General features: G+C 42.6%; 1 protein-coding gene across 1 annotated transcript; it reads left to right on the top strand.

Moving 5' to 3' along the window:
- Positions 1-984: 984 nt before the first annotated feature.
- Ankrd1 (ankyrin repeat domain 1) lies at positions 985-8,978 on the top strand. Its single transcript, XM_070021176.1, has 9 exons — positions 985-1,093; positions 1,699-1,878; positions 3,249-3,386; positions 3,510-3,617; positions 4,431-4,529; positions 5,852-5,950; positions 6,150-6,248; positions 6,390-6,488; positions 8,135-8,978. The coding sequence occupies exons 1-9, from the start codon at positions 1,067-1,069 to the stop codon at positions 8,243-8,245; spliced, it is 960 nt and encodes a 319-aa protein (XP_069877277.1). The 5' UTR covers positions 985-1,066; the 3' UTR covers positions 8,246-8,978.
- Positions 8,979-12,332: the final 3,354 nt, after the last annotated feature.

Raw genomic sequence — 12,332 nt, 5'->3', positions numbered from 1 at the left:
TTTTTTCTTCCTTCCTTCCACACCCCCTCCCTCCCTTTCACCTATCCTCCTTCCTTCCTTTTTCCCTCTCCTCTTCTTCTTCCTTTTCCTCATCACTGAGATAGAATCCAGGGCGCTTCACACATGTTAGGCAAGGATGTTACCAAAGACTAAAAATTGCATTTTTGACAAGCTTGCCCCAGAGACTCTTTCCCACAACATTTCTGAGTGCTCTCAATGACTGAATCAAGGTCAGGCTTTTGGCTAATCACCATCTCATATAATCTATCTCTGGACTACTGTGATCCATTTTGAAAGAAAAATGCTCCAGTTCCTATTCTGTTTTAGAACACAGCATGTCATATGCTAATTCTGGCCAGTGACACCATGAAATAAAAGTGCATTACAGAATGCTTTCAATTTCTTAAAATGATGGTAAGGTGGCATGTCATGGGGCCATTTTAGCCCCAGACATCACTCCAGAGAATTCCAAACAGATATAGACAAGTGCCACTGAGACCCTGATCCTTTCCTCTAGGGCTCTTTACCCATGACGATAGGATAGCTCATCCCCCAAGTGAAGTGCTGATAATTCCAGTTATCAGAAAGATATTAGTAGGAGGATGATACACAGGACATCACAGTTTCTTGATAGGTTAGTCATATGAAAGCTGACAAAGAAGGAAAAGGAGCAGTGATGTGTGGTAGAATATCAACGGACAGCTGTCCCGGCTTCCCGATAAATAGGATGACTTGCATTGCTGAGCGGTGCGGTCACTGCCAAAGGAATGGCCCTCTCACATTTCTTTCTGATTCACATATTCAGTGTGGCCAGCTTGTCACCTCCCTCCCTCTTGAGCTTCCCAGACACCAAGTCTGGAATGAAAATTCACCTGCCTCTGAGTTGGCCATCAGTGCGGTGGGGGGGGGGGGTGGGGGGAGGTTTAACTTGGGTTCCCAGGTTGGAAGATTATCTCACCCAGCCCAAGCTATATAAGCTGAGTGGTGTTGGAAGCGCTGGACAGGGCCATTTCCAGGGCTTCATTCCACAGGAGCAAAACATACAGACACACTCACCGCCACCAGCATGATGATGCTGAAGGTAGAGGAGCTGGTATGTAAGACACATTCTTTCAAAACAGTGAAAACTGCTGCATCTTGGGTTTTATTTGAGAGTGGAAATGCTCTTTTCTTTCAGGCATAGTGAAAGGGAAAGTCTGAAAATGTCATATGAGGAAAAAGGTTGCTTTGTGTAATGAGAAAAAAATGGAGTTGCTAATAATGAACTATCTGCATAGATCCTATTTATTATCTCCTTCTTTTGTTTTATGACTAGACTGTGGAATTACATATAGTTATCAAAATGCCTTAGGATAATGCAAGGATAATGCATGGAAATTGTATAATTCAAAGGCAAGAGTTACCAAAATTACCTAAAAGAATGAAAAGGAAATTTAAGTGTGGGGGCATGTGAATTTCTTAGGAGAAATGTGATAATGTATATTAAAAGCAAATTAAAATATTTCAACCTGACCTAGGACTTTATTTAAGGACAGGCACCTGGAGTTATTCTGGGCTATCTATAGCTACTTGTTGCAGCTGAGATCTGAGACAGAATCTCTGTCTCGTGACCATTAGCAAGGAGCAAGGACGCAAGGCCTCACATAGAATCCTGTGGGGAGCCCCACCGCTCCTGACCCCACTACCCTTTCCTTGTAGGTCACTGGGAAGAAAAACAGCAATGGGGAGGCAGGGGAATTCCTCCCCGAGGACTTCAGAGATGGAGAATATGAAGCTGCTGTCACTTTGGAGAAACAGGAGGATCTAAAGACACTCCCCACCCACCATGTGAGCCTGGGGGAGCAACAGTGGAAAAATGAGAAGCAGCGAGAGGCAGAGGTAAGAACCTTCCATAAGACCACTCCCACAGGGGAGTGTGGGGCTGGGTGGGGTGGGCATAGATAGAGAGAAGGAGAGAAAATGAAACCATTCTATCCAAAGATGTTTGTTTACCAAAGTCAATGTATGTGAGATAGATTTGGGAAGTAATTCTCTCCCCTCCCTCTTTCTTCCCCCTCTCTCCCTCCCTCTCTCTACCTTTTTCCTCTCTCTCTCTTTTTCTCTTTTCTCTTCTTTCCTCCCTCCCCCTCTCTCTCCCTCCCTCTCCTTCCCTCTCCCTCTCCCTCCCTCTTCCTCCCTCTCCCTCCCTCTCTCTCCCTCTCCTTCCCACTTCCTCTCCCTTTATCTCTCTCCCTCTCCCTCCCTTTCCCTCCCTCTCCCTCTCTCTCCCTCCCTCCCCCCCCCATCCTTCCTGTTCCTGGGGTTTGAAGCTTGAACTCAGGGTCTGGGTGCTATCCATGAGCTTTTTTTTTCCCCTCTCAAGGTTAGCACTCTACCTCTTTAGCTTTTTTGGTAGTTAATTGGAGATAAATTTCCAATTGGCTTTCTTGCCAGGCTGGCTTCAAACCATGATCTTTACATCTCAGCCTTCTGAGTAGTTAGGATTGCAGTCATGAGCCACTGGTGCCTGGCTGGGAAATAATACTTAAGTAAGATCATCACCTCTGCATTCCACATCTATGATCTAATGTGCTAGGACCATGCTTTGATTGAAAGACAGGCTTGGAAAGACAGTTGTGTTCAGTGAATTTCCAGCGCCATAAATCATCTACTTAACCTCAAAGGAGATCATTTTCTGAATAAATTGGTTTGTGGTCCATGGATCAATGTCACACCGTGTCTGCTATCTATTGACGCCACATGTTTGTTAAATTTTCTTTAGCTTCTCATACAGATTAAAAAGTGCATTAGTTAGCTGGTGGTGGAGAACTGTCTCTGGATAAATCTCTTCCAGACATACACCCTCCCCCAACAAATAGACACCTGAAAGAGAGTGACAATAACATTTTAGAATTTGTTTATTGTTAGATTATTTGGGGTTAGAAAACAATTTCATCTTTGACCATGATTTTAAAAAAATTCTACAGAAATCTGGGGCTTGTTTGTAGTATTAATTCCAAAATTAATTCATTTAGAAGCTAGATTGAATTTCCAACAAACCAAAGGCTGACTCCATAAGTAACGAAATCAAGAATAAGACAATCAAATAACTGGATATAAAATATAGACTGAAATCAAATATTTACTTCATTTCTTTTGCCCAAATCATCCATCTAATTACCTGAGACCCTGCAGGTATTGTTTAGACACCACCAGAGAGTATGTCAGTAGGATTCTTTTTGTTTTTAAACTATGGATTTTTTTCTTAGCTGAAAAAGAAAAAACTAGAACAGAGATCCAAGCTTGAAAATTTAGAAGACCTTGAACTCATCATTCAACTGAAGAAAAGGAAAAAATACAGGAAAGCTAAAGTTCCAGTTGTGAAGGAACCAGAACCCGAAATCATTGTAAGAACTACTGGGTTTTGTGGGTGGCTGTGTTATGCTAAAGGGGGTGAGCATGGAGGGTAAGGGGGTTGACTGGATATCTGGAAGCATCTTCCATACTCTTTGTTTGTGTGTTTACTTTAGATAGAACCTGTGGATGTACCTAGGTTTCTGAAGGCTGCCCTGGAGAATAAAGTGCCAGTAGTAGAAAAATTCTTGTCAGATAAGAACAACCCAGATGTTTGTGATGAGGTAAGGCTGATACTAAGCACTACAAAAATATAGCTTAATGCTTTTATATTTCTTATCATTTTTTGTGTACTCACATAATTGTAGCTGGTTTATATGAGAGCAGTTTATCTTTAACTTCTTTATAATTCGGGGGTAGACTTTTAATAAGGCAGGGTCAGAAATTAGTTTGAACATTATTAGCATCATCTTTGAACAAATATACATGGGCACTAGGCAGAGAATCTAGAAAATGGGATTCAGGTTCTGGCTCTACCACTACTTGTCTACTGTATTTGATTTTGAGCAGCTCATTTACTTTCTTCTTACCTCAATTTCTTTATATATAAGCATAGGCCACTGGAGTAAAATAAGTGCTTAAAGTTGTACCAGTTCTATTAGTCCATAAATTCTTTCATATAGAATCAATTTATCAGAAATCATTAGCTCTTTCCCTATGAACTAAAATGGAGATCCTATAAAAATGGATACTTTCGTTTTCTTAAAAATGAATGAAGTTGGTTTTTTCCCATATTTAATCTAGAAATAATTCTTAATGGAGGGAAAAAACCTGTTTGAAATGCTCCACAAACAAGAGTTCACATGTCTCAATGTCAGTCTTTGACCACTTAGAAATTTATTATGGCAAGATGCTCAACTTTTGGCTGCAAGATAATTGTTCTAAGTCTGAAATTCTAGTAAACTGTGTGTTTCTAATTCATAAAGAAGCACTGAAGTGTCTATCTGTTAGGGCATCAGAGCCCTTAGCTTCATGCCTCTTAAAGGATTATGTGTATTTATATACGCATTGCTATCTTTTTTAAACATCTCTGACAGTATAAACGGACTGCTCTTCATAGAGCATGCTTGGAAGGACATTTGGCAATTGTGGAAAAGTTAATACAAGCTGGAGCCCAGATCGAATTCCGTGATATGGTAAGTATATTTCTTTGCTTGGAAATGAGCCAAAGTAAGTAGATGGAAGAAAACTTACCAAAAATAAAAAAATAAAATAGCTAGCCCAATTGGATTGAAAATTGATCTCAGAGAGCTAGGCAAAAACTCATTTCTTCATACAAAGGAAAGTTGGGAGATGGGACCAGGTCATGTGGAAGGTATTTTCGTACATACTGAGAAGGTGAAGTGTATCAGAAAAGGGGAGGAAGTGAAAGCCCCCGAACAGTATTCAACAACCTCACCAGGAACTTGGGTCATTATCATGTCAGTGGCATTACTGAGAAGTAATGCAGCTGACTCTTTCCTTTTAACACCCCTGTTCTTCCATTATATATGGCAGCCTGCTCGTGGCCCCTTGCAATGTGTAAGGATTCTCTATATACACCCTTTGTATGATAGATGCCAATTGCTCTCAGTGAGATTTGGAGCTAGACTGCATACTAAATGAGTTGCATTGAAGGGAAAGTAGTTGCTTTTCAGACTTTGATAATTCACCTACTGCGATTTCTACAAAGACCTGTGTAGACACAGCATATTTGATGGAATGAAGAGTGAGATGAGAAACTGCTCCCCTTAACATCTTCATGGCAAGATGGAAAAGGAAAAAGGGCTGGGAAGGTGGCTTAGTGGTAGAGTGCTTGCCTTGCACACATGAGGCCCTGGGTTCGATTCCTCAGCACCACATAAGCAGAAAAAGTCAGAAGTGGTACTGTGGCTCAAGTAGTTGAGCACTAGCCCAGAGTCCAGGCCCCACAACTGACCAAAAAAGGGAAAAGGAAGAAAGAATCCAAAGGGATTAGTTCAAACTGGATCCAAAGACCAAACATATTTTAAAAAATTAAAGACACTAAAAAAAACAAAAATGATAATGAAATGTGAATGTGAAATCTGAATGGTCAGAGGTGCCAAATAGGGCAGAGAGAAGTCCATCTTCTTCAGGCCCACAATGTACCATGACTACAGGGAAGAGACCGTCCTAGCATAAGACAAAGCCAAGGGATGGGCAAAGAGCAACAGAGACATCCCTCCCTGCCCAGGGTGCTTCAGACCTAGATTAAAATATTTTGGAATGTTACTATAGTTATGAATGACACACATGCGCACTCATGAGTGCACACGCACACACGCATTTAGCAAGAACCTTCAACCACAAGTTACAAGTGGCCGGGTAGTTGAGAGGCACCCGGGCTAGTCGCAGTCACCATAGCAAACCTGCGCTCTCCTGAGCCTTGCAGCCCAAGTATGAATCTTCAGATCTGCTTCTCCTTTACCCAGTCCTGTCCTTTTGCCTTCCTGGATAGCTTGAATCTACAGCCATCCACTGGGCATGCCGTGGAGGAAACCTGGATGTCTTAAAGTTGTTGCTGAACAAAGGTGCCAGAATTAGTGCCAGAGATAAGGTATGTCCCCTCCCCGGTTCCTCCTCCCTACCCTACCCTCTGCCACCGCCACCCCACCCCCCCACCCCCGTGCATACTTCCTAACCCCCTGTGCACTGAGATAGTCTGGAAGCAGGTGATGGGCAGACACACCTGCCTGGTGTATGGGGCAGTGTCTGTCCTCACTCCCCAGGAATCAGCCCTGTTTCCCATCTCCCAGCTGCTCAGCACTGCGCTGCACGTGGCGGTGAGGACTGGCCACTACGAGTGCGCGGAGCACCTCATCGCCTGTGAGGCAGACCTCAACGCCAAGGACAGGGTGAGTAGCCTGCACAACTCCATCTCCAATGGCTTCAGCACAGCTTTGGAATCACCTGGCCAAACTTGAATGCCCTGGGGGGGCGGGAGACATATCCTGGCTTCAGACCATCCGCCAAGCCTTTGATGGGGCTTTTCCTAGGAAGGAGACACGCCCCTGCATGACGCGGTGAGACTGAATCGTTACAAGATGATCAGGCTGTTGATCATGTATGGCGCTGACCTCAACATCAAGAACTGTGTAAGTAGCCAGAACAAGGACGTGCTTGGCAGGCTTGCTTCATTTCCAGAATTTCTTAAACCTAGTCCATCACAGTAGTATTTGGGGGTGGGGCCGGGTGGACATCTACTTGTTTAAATGTTCCTGGTCATTTCCATAAGGGGCACACTTGGAGGAGGATTTGGGTCACGTGATCAAGAGATGAGGGAAGTGAGTCATATGATCAGAAATGCAGGAGGGGAGAGTTACTACTGAATACCATGTCTCTTTGAAAAATTCAGTCCTGAAAAATAAAAGGTCAGAATATGCTTCTTGGGGAAGTCCAGTCTGCCTTGTTCATTCCTGGCTGAGAACCTAGGGTAGGTAGGGGTTTGGCCCTCCACCATTTCTGAAGAGGGCTAAAATATCACAGTGGTTAGTAATAATGAATTTAATCTATATCCGATTTGAATAACTCAGACTAGTCCTTCTCTCCTTAGAACAATGTACAATGCTACCATTCTGTCTCAGCGGTGATTTAGCTGGTATTTATCAGATGACTTCTACCCATTCTCCACTGTGGTTTAAAACATGCACATCTCCAAATGGTTTCTTTTCTTTTCTTTTTTGTCGGTCATGGAGCTTGAACTCTGGGCCTGGGTGCTTCCCTCACCTCTTCAGCTCAAGGCCAGCACTCTACCACTTGAGCCACAGTGCCACTTCTGGCACTCCTACTGGAGCTGGCTTTGAACCACAATCCTCAGACCTCAGCCTCCTGGGTAGCTACTCAGAATTAGAGGCGTGAGCCGCCAGCACCTGGCTCAAAATAGGTTCTTATATTTAGGTCCTAAAATAATTGTACACAAGTGCCTATTAATTTCATCTGAAAGAAGGGAATGTAAGCAACTTTCCCTCGTGGTTTTCATTCTTAGACACTATTATTTACCATGAGTTAAAAAAATGCCAGCAGGAAGAATAAGTATAAATTAGTAAAGAGTTGTGAAAAGTGCCTTCAGGAGCAGCTCAGGAGTATTTAACCTAGGGTGCTGCAGCAGCACCATTGATTTATAATTCTTTTTTTTTTTTTTTTTTTTTTTTGTCGGTCATGGGGCTTGAACTCTGGGCCTGGGTGTTGTCCCTCAGCTCTTCAGCTCAAGGCGAGCGCTCTACCACTTGAGCTACAGCGCCACTTCCGGTTTTCTGGTGGTTTATTGGAGATAGGAGTCTCGCGGTCTTTCTTGCCCGGGTTGGCTTTGAACCGCGATCCTCAGATCTCAGCCTCCTGAGTAGCTAGGATTACAGGCGTGAGCCACCAGCGCCCGGCTGATTTATAATTCTTATTAATTCAAAACCTTTTTTTCCTCCCAAATCAGTATGATTGAGAGGTAAGTAGCCACCTCCCAGAGCCCATGCTACAGTATATGGAGATGTCTATAGGCATTGGACTGTTCTTGCCACTTACAGTCTAGAGGGATTTTTACCAATACCTGGGGTTGTTCCATGGTGAGAGGAGGGGAAGTCAATGTAAAGCACTAAAAGCACTCCATGAAGCACAGTGAGGATTGTTTGAATCAATTGCAGATTACTCATAGTGGAAACCCTATCACAACTACACTATACCTCAGTAGGATACACATAGAGAAAGTATGAACAGGAACATGTTGAGTTTCCTCTTCTCTTTTGACTAGGCTGGGAAGACCCCAATGGATCTGGTGCTGCACTGGCAGAATGGAACCAAAGCAATATTCGACAGTCTCAAGGACAGTGCCTACAAAACCTCTCGCATAGTGACATTCTAAGAGACCCACACTCTCACACTGGGAGCTCTTCATTGGCATTTTGAAAGCATGGCCCAAAAGCCACTAGCTAGAAAATCCAGCTTTTATTCATCAACTTGTTATGAAGATGTCCCAGAAAGTGCACACTGATAGGCATTTAAATTTCCTTTAGTGAAACTCATAGTCTGTGTTTATTTATTCCTCCTTATTTGTTCAATGACTTTGAGAAGCATAATTGCACGAACATCCATTTGGTGAGCAAAACTTCACTTGTACTTTCAAGCCTTCTCATAGATAAAACTGTAGAGTGAGCAACGTGCCAAGTGCCTACTTATGTGTTCTCACTCACATACAATGTTTCAAGGTATTTCCCGAAAGACAAGGATGGTTATTGCCTCCGTCTGTTCTTCTGAGTTTTTAATGGTGATATTTGAATGAAGCAATGGAAGACAGGTAGAGACAGGGAAGGAGAATAACACGAGGACAAAAGCAGTTCTGTGGATGGGACAGTAAAGCTATTCCACCTCTGAAGGGGACATGGAAGCCAGCCATTTGACCCTGAGGCCTGGTGGGATTTTTTTTTTAACTGAGTCACACTATACACCAAGGTGAAGAGAATGTCATGAGGGAGTGGTCAATGGGGCCATTGAGTTTAATGAAAAAAGATGACAGGAAATGTAAAGTATAAATGTATAAATGTACATTGTGTTATATGTATATTTTGTATTCATAATAAAAGCAAACTTAAAACCTCTTTCTAAGTTCCTTTGTCAGTATGATGGAAATGTCCCATGTAAGAAAGTCCACTTAGGAAGGTTTTTTTAATTTTTTTTAATTGTGAAAATTCTATTCAGAGGGGTTACGGTTACATGAGCAAGATAATGAGTACATTTCTTATCAAGCATTGTTGCCTCTTCCTTTGTTTTTCCCCTACCATCTCTTCCCTCCCCACCTCCTCAACTACACTCCCCTCCCCTCACTAAATTGTAAAGTTTGTTTTTTAGCATTACTTCTTATACATCTCATTGTTACAATGGGTCAACCTATATCCCTATTTAAACAATTTGTTTTTTCCTTTCCCCTCCCCCAAATTATACTAACATCAAATACAGTGAAAACAGGGGTTATACCATGGGGGAGGGACATACAAAGTAACAAAAAAATTGCATGGTACCTTATAAATACATTAGAAACAATAGCAAGCAAGAAAAAAACCACTTGTGTCCCTATCTTGGGGTTCATTTCGCTTAACATCATCTTATCTGAACTGTCCTGTATAAATAGCATAATCAGTATAAAATATGCACACAGATCACCTGGTGATCTTGTTAAATGTGGGTTTGGATTCAACTGGTCTCAGGTGGGGACCTGGGAGTCTTCATTTCTAGGCTTCTGCACTAGAAGCAGCAAAGCCTAAAGCAGTAACTATTCAGAGGCGTTCTTTTCCTTCAATGGTGGGGCAAAAGCGTCCCCTCGTGGCCACAGTGGTTTCTGCAAGTTAAAGTTTACGTTCCATTATTGTTTGAGTCTATTCAGGCGTTTATCAATCAATCACTATGCTGTGAACCTGGGCTGGTAGGTCAAAGGCCTTCCAGGAGACGTCAATAATTTCTGACTGCCAGTAGGAGCTGTTTTGTTGTCAGATTATAAACCAGGTGCTAAGACCGCTGGTGAGAAAAATTGTTCCTCTCAGCCTTCCTGGAATAGATGGATATTAAAATATGTTCAATATGACCAGCAAAAGTGTTTTTGATTCCCCCCGCCAAACCTAGTAAATTCAAGTGTTTATGTTTATTGGATATTTTGGGGGAGGTTTAACTTGCTCCAATTTTCTTCTAAGTCAGGTGCTCTTGAAATGAGGATTCTTGTGCAAGTGATTTACTTAATGAGGAGGGAACAGGACAGGGCAGAAATGAAGCAAAGTTGGCTTCAAGAGAAAACAATCTTTAGCCTAATCCCCTCGATGTGATTGGGATAAAAATTTATACCCTAAAGGTCAGAGGCTGGGCTATGAAGGTTCAGCACCACTCACTGGTATGGGCCAGATTCACAGAGCAAAATTCTGGACACAGTGACTCCTTTCAGCTCAGGAAAGGCTCTGGGGAAAGGTGAAGCTGCGTTAGTATGCAGCATTGGAAGCAGCCAGATAAGCTTGCCAACTGGGAAGGAGATCTGGGCAGACACTAAAAAGTATCTGCCATGCATGAGTCTCATACACTTTCCTGCCTCAGCTGGCTTCAAACCATGATGCTCAGATCTCAACCTCCTGAGTAGTTAGGGTTTCAGGCCACCAGTGCTCAGATCGTTTGGGGTTGTACTGGAGTTTGAATGCAGAACCTTGCACTTGCTGGGCACACATTCTACAGCTTGCCCCTCTTTCCCCTAGCCATTTTACGCTGGCTATTATGAGATAAGGTCTTTTTGTCTGGGCCAGTATAGCAGCACCAATAGATAGAAGGGTGTTCTGGAAAGTCTCACAACTGTCATACCAGCTTCCGAAGGGGGCTGTCCATGATCTTCTGAGTGGCATGATGCCCTCTAATGCTCTGTGGAAGTTGTGACAGACCACCTTGGCCAGGAAGGCTAAGCAGCTGGGAGGCAGGGGCAGATGTACTGATACTATTACATGAGTTGTGGTATTTTCATAGTTCTTGCCCATCACAAACATAAGCACACCAGAAGGGAACAGAAAACCTGTTCTGGATGGCAAGACACCAGAGGACTCTACAGCATCACCCCATTTAGTGTTGGTAGGATTTCTTTTGAAGGAGGGCTTCTTATTGTTGACAGCTTCCTGTTCCTAGCCTCAACAGTGCCACTGAACTTGTGATAGGTGGAGACCAGCAGACCATGAAGCTGAGGTCAATGAAGGGGTCACTGATGGCAACAATATCCACTTCCCAGAGGGTAAAGCAGATGTGCTGGCCACCCACCTGACCCACCGCTGTAACCCTGATCGTCACCAGCAGGATGTGGCCGGCACTGCATGAAAGCTGCAATCTGCTGAATGCGAGAGGCAGAGTTGATGGTCATTCTTTTTAATAACTGGCCTTTCTTGTTGCAACTCCAGGCTGATGCTCTCACTTGACTTTGTTTGTTACTCAAGACTGGTGCTCTACCACTTGGGCCACAAATCTACCCCCTATGACCTTTTGCTAAGTCTTTCCAAAGCATCAACTTAGATAAAGGTGGAAGATTTCTATGATCTGAAGAGAAACCAGAATATCAAAGCATCAACTTAGCTGGGAGTTCTCTGACCCTCTTAACTCAGTCTTTAAATTAGCTTGCCAAATTTATAGTATTAAAATGCATTTGGTACAGACTTGTAAATAAATACTCACTCATGAATTCCAGTGGAGTCAATGTTTTTAGAACCAAACTTCTTAATACATATATGAACACACACACATACCCTTATACATGTGTGTGTGTCCAATTTCCCTCTATTTGCATTTCTGACAAGTTTTATTTTGCTTTTGTTCTTATGTACCCTACACTGGCCTTGAACTCACAATCCTCCCATCTTAGCTTCCCAAGTGCTACTGTGTGCAACTAGGCCTTGTACTTGCTAACAGTTTTGCTATTCATAAAATCAGGAGTGAAGCTATATCTTAGAAATCATCTTTTTGATATCTATTAAAATATTGATTTTTCTCATTTATTACATATATTATTATATATTTCTCATTTAAGTATATTAGAAAGAATTAAAGTATTGAACTATTCTATATTCATGGAAAAAAATCTCACCCATTTTAATGGTTATTCTTTGCTCATAGTTTATTTAGGCACCTGCATTCATAAGTGAGGTTAGAATAAAATTTTTCCTAGACCTATCTATCTTATTTTTGTATTGGGGATTGAACTTATGGCCTCATACATTGTAGACAAATGCTCCTCCACTGAGCTACACTGTGAGTCTCCTCAAACTCCCCCTGCCACATACTTTTTAAAAATGCAAACCCTACAATTCTTCTTTTGAGGTAAGAGCTTGCTAAGTTTTCCTGCTATCCTAAAACTAGTGCTATTCCTGCCTCAGCCCCTGAACACCAGAGCTGCTAAGATTATAGTACGCACCACCATTCCACCATGCCTTGTAGGACTTGCT

The sequence above is a fragment of the Dipodomys merriami genome, unplaced genomic scaffold, assembly GCF_024711535.1.
Source record: "Dipodomys merriami isolate MVZ:Mamm:240054 unplaced genomic scaffold, mDipMer1.0.p SCAF_14, whole genome shotgun sequence".
NCBI lineage: Eukaryota > Metazoa > Chordata > Mammalia > Rodentia > Heteromyidae > Dipodomys > Dipodomys merriami.
Note: the sequence above shows the minus strand (reverse complement) of the source record. Positions and strands in the feature narration are given on the sequence as shown.